The sequence below is a fragment of the Moschus berezovskii genome, chromosome 14 (assembly GCF_049115385.1).
Source record: "Moschus berezovskii isolate FMDL1 chromosome 14, NW_MosBer_1.0, whole genome shotgun sequence".
In the NCBI taxonomy this organism is placed as follows: Eukaryota; Metazoa; Chordata; class Mammalia; order Artiodactyla; family Moschidae; genus Moschus; species Moschus berezovskii.
The window spans coordinates 39,213,769-39,238,453 of record NC_142473.1 but is presented as its reverse complement, the minus strand read 5'-3'; the positions used below and the strand labels follow the sequence as shown (position 1 = coordinate 39,238,453).

Here is a 24,685-nt window from a genome sequence, read left to right as displayed (position 1 = left end):
CTTGTTTTCAAAATCTGTTTCCCTTTTATAATTAAGTTCATTTATATAATTTTTTAAAAATTAGATTCCACATATGAGTGATTTCCTGTTTATCTTTCACTGTCTGACTTCATTTAGAATGATAATCTCTAGGTCCATCCAGTGTTGCTGCAACTTGCATTATTTCATTCTTTTTTATGACTAATATTCCTTGTATATATGTATTATATCTTCTTTATCCATTCCTCTGTCAATGGACATTTATATTGCTTCCATATCCTGGCTATTGTAAATAGTGCTGCAATGAACATTGACAGGCTTGTATCTTTTCAAATTATGGTTTTCTCCCGGGCTGTGCCCATGAGTGGGATTGCTGGATCATATGGTAGTTCTATTTTTAGCTCTTTTAAGGAACCTTCATACTGTTCTCCATAGTGGTTGTATCAATTTACATTCTCACTAACGGTGTAGGAGGGCTCCCTTTTCTCCACACCCTCTCCAGCGTTTACTGTTTGTAGACTTAAAGCATTGTTTTTTTAATTTATGTTTGGCTGTGCTGGGTCTTCGTTGCTGCATGCACGGGCTTTTTCTCTAGTTGCGGCGAACAGGGGCTACTCTCAAGTTGCGGTGCGCGGGCTTCTCATTGCACCAGCTTCTCTTACTGTGGAGCGCAGGCTCTAGGACATATGGGCTTCAGTAGTTGCAGCTCCCAGGCTCTAGAGCACAGGCGCAATAGTTGTGGGGCATGGGCTCAGTTGCTCTGTGCATGTGGGGTCTTCCCAGACCAGGGATCAAACCCTTGTCTCCTGCATTGGCAGGTGGATTCTTTACCACTGAGCCACCAGGGAAGCCCTATAATAATATTGTATCGATAGTATTACTATGTGTTATATTATTGTTGTGATTATTTTTACATTATTATTGTCATTCCCCAAGATGTCCCTTCCTGTTTCTGCAGGCTAAGTCTCCTTAGCACCCTACACCTGTTTTCAGCACTGATCACAATAATTAACCAACTTTGCAATCCCTTATTTACCGTCTGTATCCCTCACGAGTATGTATTCTTCATGAGGTCAGGGACTATCTCTATCCCTTTCATCATGTATGGTCATGTGGAAGGGAAGTATAAATGGACCCAATAATGTGTACTACCCATCTCAGGGATGAGGCCCAGAGAATATGAGCTCATTTCTTGCCTGCTTTTGAGTGCAGCTTAATATTCCACAGGGTGTGACACATGGTAAGAGCTACACAAACACCAATAAAAGGATGAAATTAAAGTCCTGGGTTGCAGTCAAGTGGGGAGGCCAGTGTTTCAGAGACTGGACTCTGAGCCATCTGGGGCCCAACTCTGCCCTGTGTCATAGCCTGAGGGGTGACTACCATTTTTATTTGTATTATCCTAGTTCTGCCACTAACCTTCTCCAGCCTGGGCCTCTGCCTTCTCATTCCACAGATGAGAGCATTTTTTAGAGGACCCCTCACGTCCCTTGGGTCTCTGACCCTGTGAGGAGCCTGCCCCTGGCCTCAAACTGTGCTGAAATCGCTGCCTTTGGAGGTCTCTGCTGGTATCAGCAGGCAAGACAGACTAATCCTTCCGTCTGGCCTTCCTCTCTCACTAGAACCAGGATGGAGCCTGTATCCAGTCAGTGTCACTGATTCTGCATCAGGACCCTCGGAGGCAGGTGACCTTGACCCAAGCAGGGGATGTTCTTCTGTTTGACCAGTACAAGGTCACCCCACCCTACACAGACGGTACGGCCCTGGCGGACAAGAGCTAGCTGAAAGTTAGCGGCCCAGGCTCTTCTGGCCAAAGCCCTGATGCATGGGCCAGAGCTCACATTCTAGTACTGGGTGAATCAGGCCGGGGGACACCTTGGTCCCAGGAACGTGGACTCTGGACCTGAAGAATTGTCTCTGCCCCCACTGCAGCGGGTTTCATGGCAGTATGATGGCTTCTCCTAACTTAAGGATATTAATGGAGCTCTCTTCCATCTCCACTCTATTATTATCCTTTCTGATTTCACAAGGGATTTGTGATAGCCTGTAGGAAGCACAAAATCTGACAAAGATGGCAGAACAATTAAGAAAATAGCATCAAAAAAACTAAAAAGAAAAAAGGAATAAGGGCTCAAGGCTGAGAACAGTGAAGATGCAAGGGGTATAAAGGGGTTAAAAATAGAAAAAGCAAGTCACAAAAGGTGTAAAATTCACTACAACTAAATCTAAGATTTAAAATTGCTACAATTGAATCTGAAATCATAGTTTCACCTTCTTGGTGGCCACTGTGAAAAAAAAAACCCAAAACCGGGTAGTTACACAATTCTTTTTGGCTAAAGAAGGAAACATACCAATTGCTTAGGGGGGCAAGCCTTTAATTGGCACTGAATGCTAGAAGAAATTTCTCATCTGGGGCTGCTGCGGTAGCTTATCCCTGGGTCCTGATTTCATCATTGACCAGGATTTCTTCAGGGCTCCCCAAACCAACCCAGAGCTTCACTTCTTTATGGCAGAGCTTTACTGTGTTTGAAGACTGGGCTGGGTATGGGGTGAGCATGGGCTATGCAGGTGATGGCGGTGGATGGGGTGATTTTGTCCGAACTTCCTACATCCCTTCTCCGTTCTGTGCGTAGACGCCTTTGAGATCCGGAGGCTGTCCTCCGTGTTCCTGCGCGTGAGGACCAACGTGGGTGTGCGGGTGCTCTACGACCGCGAAGGACTGCGGCTCTACCTGCAGGTGGACCAGCGATGGGTGGAGGACACCGTGGGCCTCTGCGGTACCTTCAACGGCAACACGCAGGACGATTTCCTGTATGTGCCCTGCCCTGGAGCCGGAAGGAGAAGGGGAGGCGGGGCCCTCAAGACTATATGCTCCTGGACACTGTCTAGTAGTGTTTCTCAAGAACCCCCATGGGTTCTCACTGTGCAAAACGTGCATCGTTGGTTGTTTATTCCTCTACATTTAAATTTAAGTATGTTTCTTTAGGGCTTCCCTGGTAGATCAGCTGGTAAAGAATCCACCTGCAATGCAGGAGACTCTGATTCGATTCCTGGGTCTGGAAGATCCTCTGGAGAAGGGATAGGCTACCCACTCCAGTATTCTACCCACTCCAGTATTCTTGGGCTTTCCTGGAGGCGCAATCAGTTAAGAATCCGCCTACAATGCAGGACACCTGGATTTGATCCCTGGGTTGGGAAGATCCCCTGGAGAAGGGCATGACAACCCACTCCAGTATTCTTGCCTGGAGAATCCCCATGGACAGGGGACATTGACTGTGGGGCTGCAGTCCATGGTGTTGCAAAGAGCCGTACAGTACTGAGCGATTAAGCACAGCACGTGTTTCTTTAAGGCAGTTCACAGTCTTTCTTGTGCCAAAGAGTCATCCCAAGAGCTTGTTAAAATGCTGACTCCTCGGCATGTACACAGTTTGGGAACTTGGGAGGGGACATAGTCAGACTTTCCAGAAAGGAAAACAAATGATTGATCTTGATGGCTGGAGGCTCTGGTCAGTCCTTCAAGTTACACGCATTATGTGATGTAGAAGGAAACGTGAGAGGCTTTCTTCAGCCAGAAATGAGAATTTGTTTGGAAATCAAGAATACAAAAAGCTTGAGAGCTCTTCCATGCAGGTACATTTTAAAATGTAACATCCTCCTCTGCCTTGCCTGGTGGACAGCTCCTTGCCTGGTGAACAGCTCCTTGCCTGGTGTTAGGGCACCTGGTCAGAAAGAGGGGAGCCAACCTTGTTTATTTAGTGTGTGTGTGCCATACTCCTAGCCGTGAATCCTGGGTGGAAGTAGCGCTCTGTGTAACTTGTGTTCTCACTGTTCTGGAGCAGGAACGTGCTTGTGGTGGGTGCCAGGCGGAATTTGCCTCTCATGGACCTATGACCTCTGGCCATTGTACCACCTACACCCAGTTCAGTAACCCCTGGAGACTGATGATATCTAGGAAACTTGAGTATCCCCCGCCCTTTGTTGCCCCTCATGTGACTATTGCCCACCTGGAGAGAGAGGGAGGGAAAAGGAGTTTGGGGGAACTGTCCATGGAGGAGGGCGAAGGCAGTCCTTACTCAGTGAAGTTTAGTTCATGGTGTCCCTGTTTATCTCTTTCTGACATGAAGACCCAAGGGTGGGTAGGGAGTGTAAGCTAGTGTATGGCCTCAAACCCACGTGGAGCCTGTTCAATGTGATGTATATTTGTATGCATGCACATTTGTGATTGTATGCGTTTGAATGTGTCTGCGTAGATCTCCTTTTTGTTTGCATGTCTCTGTGTGTGTGTGTGTGAACCTATGAATATTTGGGAGGATTCATATGCATCGGAAGGACTGATGCTAAAGCTGAAACTGCAATACTTTGGCCACCTCATGCGACGAGTTGACTCACTGGAAAAGACTCTGATGCTGGGAAAGGTTGGGGGCGGGAGGATAAGGGGACGACAGAGAATGAGATGGCTGGATGGCATCACCGACTCTTTGGACACGAGTTTGAGTGAACTCCGGTGATGGACAGGGAGGCCTGGCGTGCTGTAATTCATGGGGTCGCAGAGAGTCGGACACGACTGAGTGACTGAACTGAACTGAACTGAACTGATATGCATCAGAATATGGGTGTTCATGCCTTATGTTTACCTGTGTGTGTGTGTGTGTGTGCACGCACATGCATGTGTGCATGAGCAGGTGGATGCTTACCTGGGTGTATGCTGTGTGTTCCCTCGAGTGCCCATGGGCCAGTGTGTGACTGTGGCTCTACCGTGGCTGCAGGTCCCCAGTGGGTGTGCCTGAGAGCACTCCACAATTCTTTGGCAATTCTTGGAAAACGCTGTCCGCCTGCTCCCCGCTGGTCTCTGGCTCCCCGCTGGACCCCTGCGACGTGCACCTGCAGGCCGGTGAGGTGGTTGGGGCGGTGGGTGGGATTGGCTTGAGAGGGATGAGATGGGAGCCTGGGCGTGAGGATGTTGACCACGTGGGGTAGGAGTGATCAGAAAGGAGGAGCTGTGGGGAGGGGACGGGCCTTCCCTTCTGGTGAGGATCGGACAGAAGCAAACTTCACGTTCTATCCCTGTCACCCCTATGCACGTTTGTACTGGCTCCCCCATCTCAGGGCAAAAGTCCAGGCTCTCACAGTGGCCCCGCCAGGCCCTGCACTCCCCTCCCACCCCCTATCTCACCTCCTCCCCGCACCCGCCCTCCACCCGCTCAGCAGCACTGGCCTCCTTGCTTTCTTCTGACCCAGCCTGGTCTGTCTCCTCTCCAGATCTTTACACTTGCTGTTCCATTCTCCTGGAATGTTGTTTCCTCATAAACACATGCCTGACTCTATCTCTTTCAAGGTTTTAGTCTAACAACATCTCTCCACTGAGGCCTTCCGAACCACTGGATTTAAAATCACAATTCCCCTCCGCCCCCACCTTGCAATCCCATTTTTCTTCTCAACTTTCTCTCCTTTGACTCTTCACTTTGAATTTACTGTTTAAGTTGTTTAGGGATGGTCTCCCCAACCCAGAATGTCTGCTACAGGAAAGCAGGGACTTTTGCCTGTTTCCTGTTTTGTCTACTCTTGTCACTCCTGACATGAGGAATGCATAGCGTGAGTGCCTGCACGTGCTCACGCACATACATACCGCACATATATACACATACACACATGCACACACACTCCTGGATACAGTCCCCGCAGCTGTGGGGAGGAAGGGAGAAGCTGGGGCCCGGAGCACCAGGCAAACTAGACCCCTGACCCTCGCCCATTCGTCTGTCTCCAGCCTCCTTTGCCCTGCAGGCCTGCAGCGTGCTCACGGGGGAGCTGTTTGCGCCCTGCTCCGCATACCTGAGCCCCGTGCCCTACTTTGAGCAGTGCCGCCGAGATGCCTGCCGCTGTGGGCAGCCCTGCCTGTGTGCCACTGTGGCTCACTTCGCCCACCTGTGCCAGCGCCACGGGCTCTCCGTGGACTTCCGTGCCCGCCTGCCAGGCTGCGGTGAGCGCCCCACGCTTGTGTGCCCCTGGGAGGGCACTGGAGGAGTTGGAGCGCCAGATCTGAGTGTCTACCTGCCCCTGCCCCCCAACTGGCTGTGGGAGACCCCAGGGAGTGGGCTGGTGGCCAGGTGAAGAGAGGGCAGCCTCAAGTCAAGGGCCCTGGGAGGCTGCTGGAGGGAGCACAGTTGATCTTCACAGGTCATGGAAGTGAGAGAGGCAGAGTGTGTGTGTGTATTTACACACCTGTGTATGTGTGTCTACGTGTGAGTGATGGGGTGAGTGCAAGCTATCAGGGGACGACCTCCACTTCCCCCACAAAATCACTACCTAAGAGGAATGCCCTGCAGAGAGAAGTAAATGCCAGTGATAGGGCCCAGGCTGAAGTTGGGAGATGGGATCTACCGCTGTGTCTCTGCCATTCTGGGACAGTGGGAGGCAGACTGGATTCAAATCCCAGCTGTAACCTTGACTTGCTGTGTGACCTTGGGCAAATGTCTTACCTTCTCTGGCTCTTTTTCTCTTCTTTATGATGCTGACCCCACTCCACAAACTTGTGGGTGTGCAAGGGAGGCAAAGCACGGTCACATTTCTCACTACAGCGCTGTCCTGTGAGGCCACCAAGGAGTACAGCCCGTGTGTGGCTCCGTGTGGACAGACCTGCCAGGACCTGGCGGGCCCTGAGGCCTGTGGGGTTGATGGTGGCAGTGACCTCAGTGGGGACGAGTGTGTGGAGGGCTGTGCCTGCCCACCAGACACCTATCTGGACACCCAGGCTGACCTCTGTGTCCCCAGGTGAGGAGGCTGTCTTGAGCTCTGTGTCAGGGGGTAGTGAAGCTGGGAGTCTCCAGAGCATAGGCTGGGTACCTGCCTGGGCCTCTCCTGTGCCTACTTCATCTCAGTCGCAGGGCAGGCCTTGGAGGATAAGCTGGGCTTATCGAACGCCCTCCCCACTTCCCACCCAGGCCTCTCTCCCCAACTCTGGCTCTTGGGTCCAGTCTGACTTTGCCACAAGTCAAGACAATCCCACAGAGCTGAGAGGGTCTCTGCCCTCATCTACCCTCTCCTTCCACACATCTTGATTTATCTGGTATGTTCCAGACATTTTTAGACAATTCAGCAACAAACAAAATGAAATCCTGCCCTCACAGAGCTCACATTCTAGGTGATGAGACAGCTAAAATAAGCAAATAAACAGAAACTCAATGGATCTGATGGTAACAAGAGCTACAATGCCAAGTACAGCCAACTGAGCCCAGGGAGTCCTGGGGAGGGAGGGGTTGCTCTTATGTCACATGAGGTGAGCATGGGAGGACGGCCTTTCTGAGGAGTGGCATGTGAGCGGAGATTTGAGGAAAGAGTACTCCAGGCAAAGGGGACTCGGGGAGCACCCTGAGATCTGGCTGTGGGCATTCTCTGTGCAGCTGGAGGGCAGACTGGAAGGGGCAGATGGGAGGTGGTGACCTCACAAGATCTCAGGGTTGACTGGCAAGACCCCTGGTGCCCTCCAGGCCTGTTTTTTTTGTTTTATTTTAATTTATAAAATGGTATCACATTCAACTGAATGTGGGGGACATCAACATGAATGATGGGGGATATATTTGATTCACTCAGAGCCCTTTTAGAGCTGGAGTCCTCGCTTGAGATCCAGATGTGTGCCGTGCCCCTACCCCTTGAGGTTGAGTGTTGTGAGCGAGGGGAGCCTGTGAGGGTTATGTGGGATGGAGGAGGAGTTAGGGAAGGAGAAGATGGTGAGGAACACTGGGGTTGGATGAGTACAGACAACCAGTCCAGCCCTCCACTGCTCTGCTCCAAGGCCTGCACTTGGCTGTAACCAGCTGTTTGAGGTATGGGAGGAGGAAACACAGTCTTTGCCCTCAAATGGCCTACAAACAGGAACCTATGAAGAGGGTCGCGTAAGGATCCCCTCTTTACAGATCCCCTGTAAGGGAGAGAAAGGGGGGCCTAGCCTGATGTTCACAATATTTTAGCCACCCATGTGGTATAGGCACTGAGCTATCAGAACAGATATTGGGTGTGAATGCCCTTGGCTGGCTGCAGGGCGGGGTCCCTGTCCTTGGTGGTCCCTGCCCCGTCTCCGGAGTCACCTCACCTTTCTCCGTTCCCGGCTTTTATAGGAACCAGTGCTCCTGCCACTTCCAAGGAATGGATTATCCCCCTGGAGACAGCGACGTCCCGACTCTGGGCCACTGGTGAGCTTTCTAGACAGCAGCGTTATTATTCTTGTCTTTAAATGCAAGTTGCTGACTAAAGAAAATGCGGCTGTGTGGAACTTTCCATAAAGTGACAGCCTCCCTCTCTGCGCAGGGAGCCAGAGACAGCAGTGGGATGTCTGTCTGAACTCCGCGATGACCTGAGTGCAGTGACTCAGGGTCTCTGGGCCCTGCAGTGACTGGGTGGGCTGACCCCAGTGCCTCTCTCTCTCTCTGCAGCCACTGCAAAGATGGAGTCATGAGCTGTGATAGCGGAGCCCCGGGTAAGGGGGATTGGGAGGGTAGGGGCCCCGTCATGGTGGTGGGATGGGGGAGAGGAAAGTTGGGAGCTCGAGCACAGGCCAGGACGAGGAGAGCCTGCCCCAGGTCTCGTGCCAAACCAAGCTTTCTGTAGTTCTTGTCCCCTCGGGAAAGGCTGCAGCTTAGAGCGTGGCATCATGAGATCCTGTCCCAACCTCAGCTCCACTCTAGAGTTTTGAACATTCAGCTGGAGGTTTGCTATTTATAAAACACTTTGGTACAATGATGTCCCTCCTGCTTGTCAAGGAGATGCCGAGACTCTGTCTCCCTCAGGGGTGACCAGCTGGGATATCTGGGCAGGCCTGACCTCCCCTGGCTCCTGGATTTCCTCCATCTGAACCATCACGTCTCTGCTGAGGCTGACTCTGTATCCAGCCCATGTGGGATGTGGGGGTCATTGCAGTGGGGCGGATAGGCTGGGTCTTTGAGACCCTCTCAGGCAGTGGAAGTTGGGGGTGCTGGATGACACAGTGGTGGATCGGCCGGTGAGTGTCTTGGATGGGCAAGGAGCTGGAACCCTCAGAGAGGGCCTTGGAGGGCAGAGGATGCTGCTAAGTATGGAGACCAGCCCAGAGAAGGTCAGAGAGTAATCACATGGCTAAGAGCAGGGCCCCCAGACTCAGATGGCCTTGGCTTCACATCCTGCCCAGCCCTCACTGCCTGTGCCACCCTGAGGAACTCACTTCACCGCGCTGAGCCTTCATGTCCTCTCTTGCTATATAACCTAGATGCCTGCGTTCTTCCCACGTTTCCTGTATATCCCTGAAAGGGTGCTTTTTTTTGTAGTTCCTGTCCTCAGATTTCTTCTCTTTGGGACCTTTATCTCATCTCTTGTGTCTGTCCCTTTCTCTCTGTTCCATCCCAGGATTGGCATAGAACTCAGTCCCATTTTATTGATTTCCCTAAGAAAGATCACTCGCATGGTGTAACTATACAAGGCCAACGTGACTGAAGGCTCTGGGAGAGAGAGTGGGTTTATGTCACAGAAACACAGGTGAACGGGAAGTTGACTTTCCTGTTGTTAAACCTTCCCGGCTACTTTTGCATGGCTGTTCTCTTCCTGGCTCTGCTTCTGGTCCCTCTGGGACGCTTCTTCTTTCTTTATCATGTCTTTTGAAAGCAGAAGTGGCTTCTCTCCATCATATGGGAAAGTAGGGGATAGTAATCCCTTGCAGAGTTGTGGTAGGATAAATAAGAAAATGCAGGTGAAGGGCTGGGAGCGGTACCCCGTGAAAGGACACATCTGGTAACTGGGTCCAGTGGTGGTTGTCCTGTTGTGGCACAACACACACCCCTCCAACCCACTGTCATGCATGCCTGGGAACCTGAGGAATGCAGAAAGCCACAGAGTGCCATCTCTGCCTGCAGCCCCCAGGATCTCCCTGCCCTGCCTCCCAGGAACCCACCCCAGGCCCAGGTGTTGCAAGCATCCTTCTGAGGGTCCAGGCTCTGGCCAGCACCACCCTCTCCTCTTCCAGCTGCTGCCTGCCCAGCAGGCCAGGTCTTTGTGAACTGCAGCGACCTGCACGCCGACCCTGAGCTGAGCAGAGAGAGGACGTGTGAGCAGCAGCTGCTGAACCTGAGCATGCCAGCCCGTGGGCCCTGCCTCTCAGGATGTGCCTGTCCCCAGGGGTATGTCTCCGCGTTGCCCTGGGTTTCCATCCCCGAAAGGCCGGCAGAGCCAAGGCCCACAATGTGGAGTGAGGGTCGGGGAAGCCTCACACAGTCTTGCAGGGAGGTGCCAGCCCAGGGCTGCCCAGGCACAGCATCATAACCAGGGAGGAATCTGAGAAAGGACAGGAGGGTGGGGAGCCAAGCCGGAGTGGCATCTACCTCCCTCTGCTTTTCACCACTGTGTGGCCTTAGACAAGGAAGGGGCCTTGCTCCTCTGAGGCTCAGCTTTTCATCTGTAAAATGGGAATAATAATAATACCTGCTACCCCAAGAAATGCTTGTGAGAATTAAATGAGGTGCTGAAGGGCACGCACTGGATGGTGCCGAGCCTGCCCTAGAGGTCTCGTGGGCTGAAGACCATGAGAGAGGAAACCCATGTTTAGCTCTCAGCCTTCATCCCTGCAAGTTTCTGACCACGTTGAGGGCTCAGGCCTCACCCAGTGGAAGTGGTCTCCCTCCTGGGTGTCTGAGATGCTGCCGTCACAGCTGTGTGATCTGCATGCACTGACTTTTATGGGTTGCCTCATGGGTGTTCTGCTTGCCAAGGTGACTGCAAGGGCCCAGCGCCTCACTCTGCCCAATCCTGATGCTGGTCTTACTGCAGGTCTAGGCTGAGAAGACAGCTGGGTGCCTCGTCTCATGACTTGGCAGCATGAGGCTGCATCCTTCCACCTGTGCAGAGCTCAGTGATCAGCTGGGAGTCCCAGGCCAGGCCTGGTGGCCAGGGAAAGTGAGAAGAGGGTCAGGGCTTCTAGGGTGCAGGGGGGAGGGAACATTCAGCTGGAGTTTTGCTATTTATAAAACACTTTGGTATAATGATGTCTTTCAATCTCAGAGCATCCTTGGGAGAAAGGAGGGGGAGGATCATTATTCCAATTTTGCAGATGAGGAAATTGAGGCCAAGGGTTGGATGGAGGGAAGTGGTCTGCTTAAAGATCCATGACCCGAATCCAACTCTGCTTAGTCCAAACCCTACCCTTCGGTTAGAGCATGCTGGCTCTGGGACGCCTGGGGTCTAGTCCCGTTCACAGAGGTCATGATATGGGTCATGAGCCTGCCCTTTCCCAGACAAGGGCATCCACAAGGGACCCCTGTGAGGTCTGGTGAACTCTCACAGGATCCTAGACCTGCCTAAGACTCTGAATTTCTATTAATAACAAGCTCCCACGAGGTGCTGATGTTGCAGATCTGGGGACCATACATTGAGGAGCAAGCTTCTAAAGCAATGCCTGACATTAGGGATTAGTTTAACTCAAAAGATCCTGAAACCAGAGCGGGGTTCCCTTTTCAATCCCCAGGTTGCGAAGGGTAGGCTAGGATGTGAAGGTTTCCAAGGGCTGGGTGACCTTTGACAAGTGACACGACCACTTGGGCAACAGTCTTCTTGCCTGTGAGGCCCTGCTGCTGTTTGCAGGACTAGTCTGAGCGGACAGTACCTGAATCCTCTCTCTTCCTCTGCTCCAAGCCCCTCAAAGTTCAGTCCATGCCCTGGTGCTGTGCCAAGAGCATCCACAGTCCAGAGGGCTTAGTGTTGGTCACTAGCTATGTGATCTTGGACTAGTCCCTGAATGTTTATGAGCCTGAGTTTGCTCATTCTGTGACTTGAGGGCAGTAACACCCACCACGCAGGACTCTGGTGAGATTGGATGAAGACAGCAGCTGTGAGGAGCTGGGCACACTAACTTCTCCAGAGAACCTTGTCCTCTTCCCCGTATTAGTGTCAAACCCCTATCGGCTCCTGGGGTCTTTGCTGTAGTGACTCATGCCCTCTGAGGAGTTTCAACACTCCACAGGGGCTTGTCAAAGGGAAATTGTTACAGTCTTAACTGCAAAGGAAGGACAGGCACTTCCTGGCATCGTGGAACATTCTCCTGGGAGCTGGGATAGGGCTCCCTGTGATAAGTAACACCCCCTGCCTGGGGCCCTCTGGGTCCCTGGTCCCTCTGCCACCCTCCTTAGTATTTTGTAGAATCTCTGGGTGTGTGTATTGCTCCTGGGCCACTGCAGGCATCTGGCGCTGTCTATGCTGCTCCCAATTCTTTTGCATCTTGGTGCTGAGCCAAGGGCTCTGGGGTCACAAGGCAATGTAGCACAGTGGTTAGGAGCATGGACTCTGGAGTCAGACTTGTGTCCTGACTTCTTACTGGGTGGGTCAGTTAACTTCCCTGAGGTTCAGTTTCCTCATCTGGAAGATGGCACAGAGTAAGCACTCTCTGTGAGTGATAGTACTGTCTTTACTTGGATCCTATGCATTTGCAAATGCCCCTGAGGAGAGACCCCCTTAGCAGTTAAGGAGAAAGAGCTCCACAAACTCAGGCCCAGAGCTCCTTCCTGTGTGTTCCTGTCTGTGGTGGGCACACAAAAGGTGCTAAGGATACACACAGGTCTGCAAAAGGCCAAGAGGGAGCAGTGGATGGTGGGTGGCAAGGAAGGGCCTGAGGGTGAAGATGGAAGGTGATGAGCCAGTCCATCACTGGTGTCTGATTCAATTATGGGGAAAGGAAGGACAAGAAACCAATATTCTTCGTGTATCTACTAAGTGCTAGGCAGTGTGCCCAGGTCTATAATTAAATTCTCTTAATGACCTTCGGAAGAAGGTGTCATTATCCCCATTTTACCTATGAAAAAAACAGAAAGGTTAAATGGCCTCAGGTAGAACATTGTGGATTAACCACATGATTTTTTATTTTTTCCTCTCACAACCACAATGAAATGTTGGTAATGGAGTAAAAAAAAAAAAAATGTATAAATCACCAGGGACAAAGGGAACAAGAATGGGATGACAGTGGCATGAGATGGGCCAATAGTTCTTGAAGAAGGAACCAGGGTGGCGGTGTAGAAACTGACCCTGCAGAGCAGAGGTTGACGGCTGATGATTGTAGAAGGGAAGGCCAAGGAGAAACAGGCTACATGGTGTTGCCAGCTTCAGGAACAGGACACTCCAGGCATCTCAGAAGAGGCGGTGGTGGGAACAAGACAGTGGGATAAGTGGCAAGTCTGTGTAAGGAGCAGTTAAGTGTCCAGATTCCCTTACCCCATACAGCAAGAGCAAGACAGTAAGAGTTTCTAGAAAAGTCAAATCAGAGACTTTGATCTTGTGGACAGAGGCAGGGATGAGATGCAGAGTGACGAAGGGAGATGAGTGAAAGCCAACTGGGGCCCAGCCCTCTTCCCCAGCTTGGTTCCTGGGATGGTGGCATCAAAGATTTTGCCTCCCGAGTCAGAAATGGAAGAGGATTCTAATCCTGAAAATTGGCTGGGCAAAAAAAAAAAAAAAAAATGCCTCCAGAAACTGACATTTTGGGACATCCTCAACAAAATGGTGGCCACCCTTAAATATGGAGCTTCCAATCAATGTGTACAGTAAAACACACAGACCATAAGTATACAGTTTGCTGTGCCTCTCTGCTCAGTCGCTTCAGTTGTGTCCGACTCTTTGCGACCCTATGGACTGCAACCCTCCAGGCTCCTCCACCCATAGGATTCTCCAGGCAAGAATACTGGAGTGGGTTGCCATTTCCTTATCCAGGGGATCTTCCCAACCCAGGGGTCTAATGCCACTGCATCTCTGTGTCTCTGCATTGGCAGGCAGGTTCTTTACCACCAGCGATCCCTGGGAAGTCCCATACAGTTTGTTGAGCTTTGACAAATTTATACCCTCTTATTACCCACACCTCCATCAAGATATAGAACACTTCTTCCCCCTCAAAAAATTTCTTGTGCCCTATGTCTTTTCCCAGTTGGTATCTCCCTGTACCCCTTCACCATAGTTCTTTATTTTTGGCATAAATAGGCCCTACCTGTTCTAGAACGTCATGAAAATAGAGTCATACAGTATCTACCCTTTGATGTCTGACTGCTCCCTCAGTTCAGTTCACTTCAGTCGCTCAGTCGTGTCCGAATCTTTGTGACCCCGTGAATCACAGCACGCCAGGCCTCCCTGTCCATCACCAACTCCCGGACTTGACTCAAACTCATGTCCATTGAGTCGGTGATGCCATCCAGCCATCTCATTCTCTGTCGTCCCCTTCTCCTCCCGCCCCCAATCCCTCCCAGCATCAGACTCTTTTCCAGTGAGTCAACTCATCACATGAGGTGGCCAAAGTATTGCAGTTTCAGCTTTAGCATCAGTCCTTCCAATGAACACCCAGGATTGATCTCCTCTAGGATGGACTGGTTGGATCTCCTTGCAGTCCAAGGGACTCTCAAGAGTCTTCTCCAACACCACAGTTCAAAAGCATCAATTCTTTGGTGATCAGCTTTCTTCACAGTCCAACTCTCACATCCATACATGACCACGGGAAAAACCATAGCCTTGACTAGATGGACCTTGGTTGGCAAAGTAATGTCTCTGCTTTTTAATATGCTATCTAGGTTGGTCATAACTTTCCTTCCAAGGAGCAAGCATCTTTTAATTTCATGGCTGCAATCAGCATCCACAGTGATTTTGGAGCCCAAAAAATAAAGTCTGACACTGTTTCCACTGTTTCCCCATCTATTTCCCATGAAGTGATGGGACCAGATGCCATGATCTTTGTTTTCTGAATGTTGAGTCAAGCCTACCTTTTCACTCTCCTCTTTCACTTTCATCAAGAGGCTTTTTAGTTCCTCTTCACTTTCTGCCATAAGGGTGGTGTCATCTGCATACCTGAGGTGATTGATATTTCTCCCGGCAATCTTGATTCCAGCTTGTGCTTCATCCAGTCCAGCGTTCCTCATGATGTACTCTGCATATAAGTTAAATAAGCAGGGTGACAATATACAACCTTGATGTACTCCTTTTCCTATTTGGAACCAGTCTGTTGTCCATGACTTCTCCTTAGCTTATGTCTTTGACTGATCCATATTGTTGCATTTCCCAGTTGTTTGCTTCTTTTTATTGCTCAGTAGTACTCCATTGTATGAATGTATTATAATTAAATCATCCACTCAAATGTTGATACATGTTTAGGTTATTTTAAATAAGGCTGCTTTCTCTCGGAAGAGCACTTCAGTGTGGACTTGAGTGGCAGGATAGATGTACATTTCACTGTGTAAGAAATTCCCAAACCTTTTTCCAAAGACTTTGTACCATTTCACACTCTCGTGTGAGAGTTCTGGCTGCTCTATATCCTCACTAACACGCGATGTTTTCAGTCCTTCTCATTTTTGCTATTTTAGTGAGAGCATAGTCAAATAACATTATGGTTTTAATTTGTATTTCCCTAGTGACTAGTAATGAGTACTTTTTCATGTGTTCTTTGGTCATTTGTGTATCTTCATCTGTAAAGTGTGCAGTTAAGTCTTTTGCTCACTTTTTATTTAGCTGATTTTTTAAAAAATTGAGTTGCTGACGTTCTTTATATATTCTGGATGCAAGTCCTTTGTCGGATATATGTATAGCAAATATTTTCTCCTAGTCTGTGGTTTGCCTGTTAATTTATTTCAGTTCAGTTCAGTTCAGTCGCTCAGTCATGTCTGACTCTCCGCGACCCCATGAATCACAGCACGCCAGGCCTCCCTGTCCATAAAATGTCTTAATATATCCAAACAGTTCTGATGAGCAGAAGTTTAAAATTTTAGTGATATCTACCTTGGCACTTTTTTATTTATGATGCTGTCTGTGTCCTAAGACATCTTTGCCACAATTCCAAAGATATTCTTCTGTATACCCTCTAGGAGCTTTATAAATTTTGCTTTTACATTTGGGTCTACAGTCTATCTAAAATTATTGTATTTTGGTATCTGCTACAAAATGGAGTCACTTCATTGTATTTGTTTCTGATGGTTATCTAGTGGTTCTAGCCCCATTTAAGAAGGACTTTCCCTGTTGAATTGTTTTGGCACCTTAAAAAAAAATCAATTGACTGTATAAATGTGAGTCTATTTCAGGACTCTTTCTTCTGTTTCATTGATCTATTTGTCTATCCTTTGGCCAATATCACTCTGTCTTGATTTCTGAAGGTTTATTGTAAGTCCTGAAATCAGAAGTTGATAGTGCCCTGAATTTGTTCCTTTTCAAAGTTTTCTGGACACTTCTAGGTTTTTGACTTTCCATGTAAATTTATGATAAACTTGTCAATTTATACAAAATGGCCATTGGAATATTGATTGGGATTGTGCTGAACCTATCGATCAGTTTGGGAGAACTGACATCTTCATACTAGTGGATCCTCTAATCTACAAGTAGGCCGCTATTGTTCCACTTCCTGGGCCTTCTTTCATTTCTCTCAGCAGTGTGGCCTAGTTTTCACCCAGAGGTTTACACATTTGTCATTGAATTTATTTATAGATATTTAGTGTTTTTGCTGTTCATCCCATAGAAGTTGTCAAATTTATAGGGACATCAATGATCATTTTTTTGCCTGTTTGTTCTATCATTAATGGAGAAGAATGTTAAAATCTCCAACTATAACTGTGCTTTTGTCTTTTTTCTCCTTCGGTTCTGTGAGTTTTTGCTTCTGTTTCGAAGCTCTGATTCTTGGTGCATGCCCATTTAAGATTCTTATGTTCTGCTGATAAAATTATTTTTTTTTAATTTATTTATTTATTTTAATTGGAGGCTAATTACTTTACAATATTGTGGTGATTTTTGCCATACAGCAACGTGCTGATTCTTTTTTTTAAAAAAATATTTATTTATTTGGCTATGCCAGGTCTTAGTTGTGGATATGGGATATTTGTTTCTGCATGTGGGAGTCTTTTTTCTTTCTTTTTTTTTTTTTATGTTGCAGCATATGGGATTTAGTTCCCTGACCAGGGATCAAACCAAGGCCCCCTGCATTGAAAGTGCACAGTCTTAGCCACAGGACCACCAGGGAAATCTCTGACTCTTATTATTATGAAATATCCCTTGTTATTAGAGTTAATGTTATTTGTCTTGAAGTATACTTTGTGTAAGTTTAATATAGCCACTCTGTCTCTCTTGTAACTAGTGTTTACATGGTATCTTTTCCCATCATTTTGCTTTTCATTTATTTGTGCTATTATATTAATATTTCAACTATATCTTTAAGAAACAGAGTACAGTTGAGTCTTGCTTTTTTAGCCAGTGTTACAGTTTTCCCCTTGTAATTAGACAGTTTATGCATTTGCCTTTAATAATTGGATTGAATTTAACACTACAATCTTGTTATTTGTCTTTGCTTTTTCTTCTTTTCTTTCTTCTTTTGGGTTAAGTAACTTTAGTCTGGGAGAAGGCAATGGCAAGCCACTCCAGTACTCTTGCCTAGAAAATCCCATGGACGGAGGAGCCTGGTAGGCTGCAGTCCATGGGGTCGCTACAAGTCAGATGACAGAGCGACTTCACTTTCACTTTTCACTTTCACATTGGAGAAGGAAATGGCAACCCACTCCAGTGTTCTTGCCTGGAGAATCCCAGGGACGGGGGAGCCTGGTGGGCTGCGGTCTATGGGGTTGCACAGAGTCAGACACGACTGAAGCGACTTAGCAGCAGCAGCAGCAACTTTAGTCTTCTATTTTTTCTCCTTTATTTCATTTAAAATATATATATTAGTATTTTTAATATTTTTTTAAAATTTATTATTTTTTTGGCTGCACTTCATGATATGTGGAATCTTAGTTCCTCAACCAGGGATCAAACCTGTGCCTCCTGCATTGAAAGTGCAGAGTCTTAACTATTGGACTGCCAGGGATGTTCCTATATCCTGATATTTTTTGTTTTATTTTAGTAGCTCTCTAAAAATTACAATATGTATCTTTCATTTATCACCATCTGATGCTGGGAAAGGTTGGGGGCGGGAGGAGAAGGGGACGACGGAGAATGAGATGGCTGGATGGCATCACCGACTCTGTGGACATGAGTTTGAGTGAACTCCGGGAGTTGGTGATGGACAGGGAGGCCTGGCGTGCTGTGATTCATGGGGTCGCGGAGAGTCGGACACGACTGAGCGACTGAACTGAACTGAACTATGAATTAATGTTTTACCACTTTATATAGACTACTTGCAATAGTCTGCTTTCATTTACTTCCTTCTTGTCCTTTTAATCATTATTTTCATACATTTTACTTCTATGTGTGTTAGAAACCCCACAATTAATTGACATTAAGTGAAAGTGAAAGTCACTCAGTCCTGTCTAACTCTTTGTGACCTCATGGACTATACAGTCCCTGGAATTCTCCAGGCCAGAATATTGGAGTGGTGTAGCTTTCCCTTCTCCAGGAGACCTTCCCAACCCAGGGATCAAACCCAGGTCTCCCACATTGCAGGCGGATTCTTTACCAGCTGAGCCACAAGGGAAGCCCAATTCACATCCAGTTGACATTAATCTTGCTCTAAATGTTTGATTATCTCTTAAAGAAATTGAGAAATAATTTAAAAAAAAATTTACCACCATATTTTCCACTTTTGGAGTTCTTCATTCCTTCATGTGGATCTGAGTTGCCATCTTCCTGAAAAATTCCCTTTCACATTTCTTTCCAATGCAAGTCTACTAGTTACTCTATGAGCCACCTGGGTAGAAGGGTCCATGCCCATGCCCATGGTGTGTTCATTAGTGTACAGCTAGTGTCCACAGGACAGCTGGCATCCAGCCTGACTGGGAGGATGTGGCTGGTAGAGCTGAGCCTTGCTTCCCGATGGATGGCAGAGACTTCTGAGCTGGGCCAAGCCTGCCTCTCATTTTCCAGTAGCTGAGGTAGCTCTGAACCTCATTGGGCAGAAGCAGGATGGTGGTAGGTCCATGGTCACTCTCTTCCAGGGTAAATACTGAGAGCCATCCCAGGGCATCCATGTGGCTGCAAGGTCGTCCACAGGTGGCAGAGATGGAAGGGTGCTCTCCTGACCATCTGCCTGCTGTGTCCTTACAGCCTGCTCAGACATGGGGATGCATGCTTTCTGCCAGAGGAGTGTCCATGCACTTGGAAAGGGAAGGAGTACTACCCTGGGGACCAGGTCATGTCTCCCTGCCATTCCTGGTAAGTGAGGGCCCCATCCAGGCTCTACCTTTTGTTGGGGCTGAGGGTGGATATGGGATGTATGATTGTGAGTGCAGTCTAGCATCCCCCCTTCAACCATGTTCATGTTTATCTTGTGTGATTGTGTGGTCTGCAGGGGTTTGTGTATATATACAAATACATGCACAGAAAGAATTTGAGGGGATGTTTTTGTGACTATAAGTATCAATGTGAGTTTGTTCATATGTGTATATGAATGTGTGTGCATGTGTGTTTGCAACCATGATGATGTGTTTGCGTATTTATATGGATGTGTGTCGGTACATGTCCAGACTCATAGACTGCACATGTGAGTGTGTATGCACGTTCGTGTGTGTGAAAAAGCTGGGCATTCAGATCATGTTACTCCCATGATGAAACCCTCTGAACACTCCCTCTCTCACTGCTAGCCGCGGCCTTCCAGGACCTGCGGGACTGGAACCTCTGTTGCCTCCCTGAATTCCTCCTCTCCTCCTACGCTCTCTGTTCTGGCCATGTTGTCTTCCGGAGTGTCCTTCAGGATCTTTGCAAAGGCTGTACTCTCTGCCCAGGACACTGTTTTCCCAAATGTCCATATACTTAATTTTCTCACACCCATTAAATCTCTGCTCACCTGTCCTTCCATCCATCTTATTTAAAATTGCAACCCACCCCCACACACATTCCCAGTCTTTTTTATCGTGTTCCTTTCCCCACATAGCACTCATTACCTTCTAACTATTACCTACTCGGGGCTTTCCAGGTAGCTCAGCAGTGAAAGAATCCATTTGCAATGCAGGAGATGCAGGCTTGATCCCTGGGTTGGGAAGATCCTCTGGACGGGGAAATGGTATTCCACTCTAGCATTCTTGCCTGGAAAATTGCATGGACAGAGAAGCCTGGTGGGCTACAGTGCACGGGGCCACAAAGAGTCGGACACGACCGAATGACTGAGCACACACACACACATTACCTACTCATGCTTACTTACTATTTTTTATTATTTAGTGTGTATCTTCCTCCTTTAGAATACAAGCTTCACAAAGGCAGAAGATTTTTTGCTGTTTTGTTCACTGATGTAGCTCAGACTCCTGGAATAATGCCTGGGATATGGTAGATGCTTATTACTTGTTGAATGAGTGAATGATTGATGTGGCAAAGAGAGTGTGGATATTGGAGTTGAATCGATCTCGGGTCAGTCTTGGCTCTGTTATTGATTGGTTTAACCTTCTGAACCCCAGGGTCTCTTGCATAAAATGGGGACCCAGCCTCGTATCCTTTGGGCCTTTGTTGGAGGTCGATGATGTTTGTTGACACTCAGCCCAGGGGAACACAGTGGGCACGTGACGGGCAGTGGCCCCACCGTGGATGCTCAGGGTGGGGGCGGGGCTTCCCTGTGAGGGGCCTGGGCGCGTGTGTTTCAGCGTGTGCCAGCGCGGCTCGTTCCAGTGCACCCTCCACCCCTGCGCCTCCACCTGCACGGCCTATGGTGACCGGCATTACCGCACGTTTGATGGGCTCCCATTTGACTTCGTGGGGGCGTGCAAAGTGCACCTGGTCAAGGTGAGCGTCTGCGTATGTCTGCATAGCTGGCTCCATGGGTCCCCAGAGCAACCGATGCATAATTGGATGGTTGGCGCGGGAGGACCTAAGCCCTGGCGTTTGGCAATTCAGAGCCTCAAAGAGGTGCTAAGGAGCAAGATCAGGGCTGGACAGAGCCCACCAGTTGTAAATGCCCAGTGCCTGTCCACTCACCATTATAACCCTGCCCTTCTTGGGTGCCAGTGATTTTTCTGTCTGTTATAGTAAAAACTAATACTTTCTGGGCCCTCATTAAATACCTGGTGGTCTACCAAGCCATTTTAAAGCATTATTTCACTTAATTCTTACAGCACCCCTGAATGACAGAGCTTATTGAGCCCATGTTAGAGATGGAGCAAATTGGGCTGAGGAAGGTTGGCATCTCACCCAGGTCGCACGCTAGTCAGTGACAGAACTGGGGTCAAGCTGGAACCAAGAAATCTGACTGGAGAGTTGGTGTGTAAAGGAGTAATGTGTTAAAGCCACCAGCTCGCCCGGAGGAAAAGGAATAGTGATGTAGGAGAGCATCATAGAGGCAGGATCCCCTCCAAGAGGAGAAGAGGGTACCAACAGGGCAGGTGGGAGAGGCCTCAGTCCCTTTGGCTAAGGGCCTGTCCATCTCATCAAATAATAGTAATACCTTTTATGGGCTCCCTTTGTGGCTCAGCTGGTAAAGAATCCACCTGCAATGCAGGAGACCTGGGTTTGATCCCTGGGTTGGGAAGATCCCCTGGAGAAGGGAAAGGCTTCCCACTCCAGGATTCTGGCCTAGAGAATTCTATGGACTGTATAGTCCATGGGGTCACAAAGAGCCAGAGATGACTGAGCGACTTTCACTTTCAATACTTTTTATGGAATAAGCCCTATCTGATTCATGGGGTCACGGAGAGTCGGACACGACTGAGCGACGGAACTGAACTGAACTGAACTGAAGCCCTATCTGTGGCGCAGGCAGTGTGCTGGGGTTTTTCATATAATTTCAAAGACTTCACAAGACAAAGATGATAGACCTTGTTTTATTTTATTTTTTAAATCTCAAAGGCTTTGCATGCTCGTCACTAACATTTAAAACAATGGAGAGGCATATATTAAAAACGAATATCCCTCTTCACACCTCTTCTGTTCCTGTTGCCTGCTGAATAAGCACTCATAACAGACAGGTGTGAATCCTGCAGGAACATGAGTTCAGTTCAGTTCAGTCGCTCAGTCGTGTCCGACTCTCCGCGACCCTATGAATCACAGCACGCCAGGCCTCCCTGTCCATCACCAACTGCCGGAGTTCAGCAATTTGCTTTCATCACTTAATAGTATTCTTTGGACATTATCTCATATGGTTGGTAAATTTCTCTTCTTATTCCACAGAAAGGACGTGCTCTAGTTTGTTTTATTATCCACCAGTATTTAAATACTCGATGAATACTTGTGTAGATGTGTCCCTAGACTCTTAGAAGTAGAATTTGTATAAAAGTTATCCCTTTAGGATATTGTCTGGTGCCTGCAGATTGCCCTCCAAAAAGGCTTACACTACCATCATTAGTGTCTGTAAGAGAGTGCTCCTTCCCTCACACTCCCGCCAGCACCAGTCGTCCCTGTTATATAGTCATTCATTCATCAAACACTTTTTGGATAGTCCCTCACGCACCAGGCACCCAAAACAAAACTAAGCTTCAGAGAAGTTTAGTTCAGAGAAGTAAGTTGCCCAAAGTCACACCACTCATGTGAAGCAGGAGTGGGTTGAAAACCACTTCAGAGTCTGCATCCCTCTACCCGGTGCCTCTCAACAAAATCTCTTCTCGCCCTGGTTTATTGCGCTAACTTATTTCTCCCCAGAGCACATCGGATTTCAGCTTCTCTGTGATTGTAGAAAATGTAAACTGCTACAGCTCTGGCATCATCTGCAGGAAATTTATTTCCATCAACGTGGGGAACTCACTCATCATCTTCGATGACGACTCAGGAAATCCCGTAAGGCCTGGTGCAGGTGAAGGTTGTATGGACAGTTTGCCAGCTGATAGGGGGCAGAAGAGGGCTAGGGACTGGCTTCCTTATCATAGCACTTTCTCTTGGAGCCATTAAGTGATCAGTCCAGATTGAGTTCCTTGGTCATGGCCAGGAACCCAGAGGTCACTGTCAGGACATGAGGGAGGCAGAGGAATTGGTGAACTCCTGGGGCTGGGCAGTGACTTGTCGCCAGGCCCAACTGACCCAGCTACTGGGGGACGCTCTGGCGTCAAGAATGCCTATCTCGGTCCCCCTAGAGCCCGGAGAGCTTCCTGGATGAGAAGCAGGAGGTCCACACGTGGCGGGCAGGGTTTTTCACGCTGGTGCATTTCCCACGGGAGCACATCACCCTCTTATGGGACCAGAGGACCACGGTGCACGTCCAGGCCGGGCCACAGTGGCAGGTAGTCACATGAGCAGTGACCCTCATCAGTGCTGTGCTCCTCCTAGAGCCAAGGAGCCCCTGGGTGTCCTTGCATGAGCTGTTCCCTCACCAAAGAGCCAGGCGCACCATACCTTCTGTCCTCTCTGCCCCGCCCTGCCCTGGGCCCCTTCTCTTCTGACTCTCCTATCTCTCTGCACTCTATGACCCCAGAAGTTGTTTCTAGGCCCATGACAGACTCCTAGGCTCATGGTGACCCCCCACCTATGGTTCACCCTGGGAATGCCTGAAACAATTCTGTCTTCTTTCAGGGCCAGCTGGCAGGACTCTGTGGGAACTTTGACTTAAAGACCGTCAACGAGATGAGGACCCCAGAGAACTTAGAGTTAACTAACCCCCAGGAGTTTGGTGGCAGTTGGGCTGCAGTCGAGGTAAAGCGTCTCCAAGCTGGCTCACTCCCCTCACCCAGATGGACCCTAGTCAGCACTGAGAGAACCTGGCCACAGGTCAGGGGAGAAGGACATTGGTGCAAGGCTGCTCCTGCAACCCACTGTCAGCCTCTGCTGGCGTCCTCAGCCCTGTGGCCTGAGGACATGCACCATCATCCCATCTCACAAGTCAGTCCCTGGACCAAGACCTGGTGGGGGAGCTGGGGCTGGGAAGGAGACAGAGTCTCTGCCCTAGGAGAGGTGACCACCTAGTAGGGAAGATGAGGCTTGTTGAAGCAGGACCATTTTATCCATCTCTGTGCCAATAAGTCTAGCCCAGAGGAGAGGCCAAGAGAGATCTACATGGGTTGAGGCAATCAGAGAAGACTTCCTGAAGGTGGCGGGACTAGTGTGGTACTTAAAAGATTGACCATATTTGGATGGCTGAATGTATCAGAGAGAAGATCTCTGAGAGGGAGGACAGTTTTATCAGAGGCAGAAATGATAGGAGATGTCTCTGAGGTTCGGAAGATGTCTGACTGAGGCTGCCAAGCTGTGAGCGGTGAGGGGACACAGCACTGAACTGTGAGCAGTAGACCTGGGTTCTTGTCTTAGATCATCCAGGGACTTGCTTGGTGACCTTGAATAAGCCCCAGCTTCTCTGTGATCTTCTGTGAAGTGAAGGAGCTGGAAGAGGAATGGTGGATACATTTTACCTCATGTGACAAATCTGATCAGTCAGATGAGGCTGCCTGGGAAGCCACGTTGAGAAATGCCAACAGTTGTGTCAGGTTCACCTGGAAGAACTGTGATTGATTAGTTATGTCTGCCATGGATGCTGTATTAGAGAGTGGTGACTCGAGTGTTACATATTTGCCTTTCCTGGACTGAGTGATCTTCGGTTCCTGATTCTCTGTTGGAGAGCAGATGGAGAGGAGCCTGTATAGACTGGAGTCAGGGGAGCAGTTAGTCATGACATGGAGCTCAGTGAAATTCAGAGGTGGGACAAATCTTTTCTCAAAGCCTCAAAAAACTGTGCTTTTAACAGAGAAGCTGAATGGGTGATTAACTTTCATTACTTCCTTCATTTTACCCACCCCCTAATGTTATTTCTCTCTCAATAATTCCTATGGGCATACTCTGGGGGGCTCAAGTGACAATATAGGCCCAAGGGTGGAGGCTCAGCAGACACCAGAGTGATCTGTATTCATTCACTCTA

At 48.7% G+C, this 24,685-nt stretch overlaps 1 protein-coding gene across 1 annotated transcript in view; it reads left to right on the top strand.

The window, feature by feature from the left end:
• The window catches only part of OTOG (otogelin), an 86,256-nt gene that overhangs the window by 14,527 nt on the left and 47,044 nt on the right, over positions 1-24,685 (top strand). Inside the window, exons 16-28 of the mRNA XM_055422506.2 lie at positions 1,602-1,734; positions 2,613-2,790; positions 4,746-4,870; positions 5,744-5,956; positions 6,555-6,747; positions 8,091-8,165; positions 8,406-8,449; positions 9,965-10,118; positions 18,970-19,077; positions 20,499-20,637; positions 22,486-22,620; positions 22,914-23,060; positions 23,350-23,469. Of these exons, the coding sequence (XP_055278481.2) occupies positions 1,602-1,734; positions 2,613-2,790; positions 4,746-4,870; positions 5,744-5,956; positions 6,555-6,747; positions 8,091-8,165; positions 8,406-8,449; positions 9,965-10,118; positions 18,970-19,077; positions 20,499-20,637; positions 22,486-22,620; positions 22,914-23,060; positions 23,350-23,469 (1,764 nt within the window). The remainder of the gene's footprint in view (positions 1-1,601; positions 1,735-2,612; positions 2,791-4,745; positions 4,871-5,743; positions 5,957-6,554; positions 6,748-8,090; positions 8,166-8,405; positions 8,450-9,964; positions 10,119-18,969; positions 19,078-20,498; positions 20,638-22,485; positions 22,621-22,913; positions 23,061-23,349; positions 23,470-24,685) is intronic.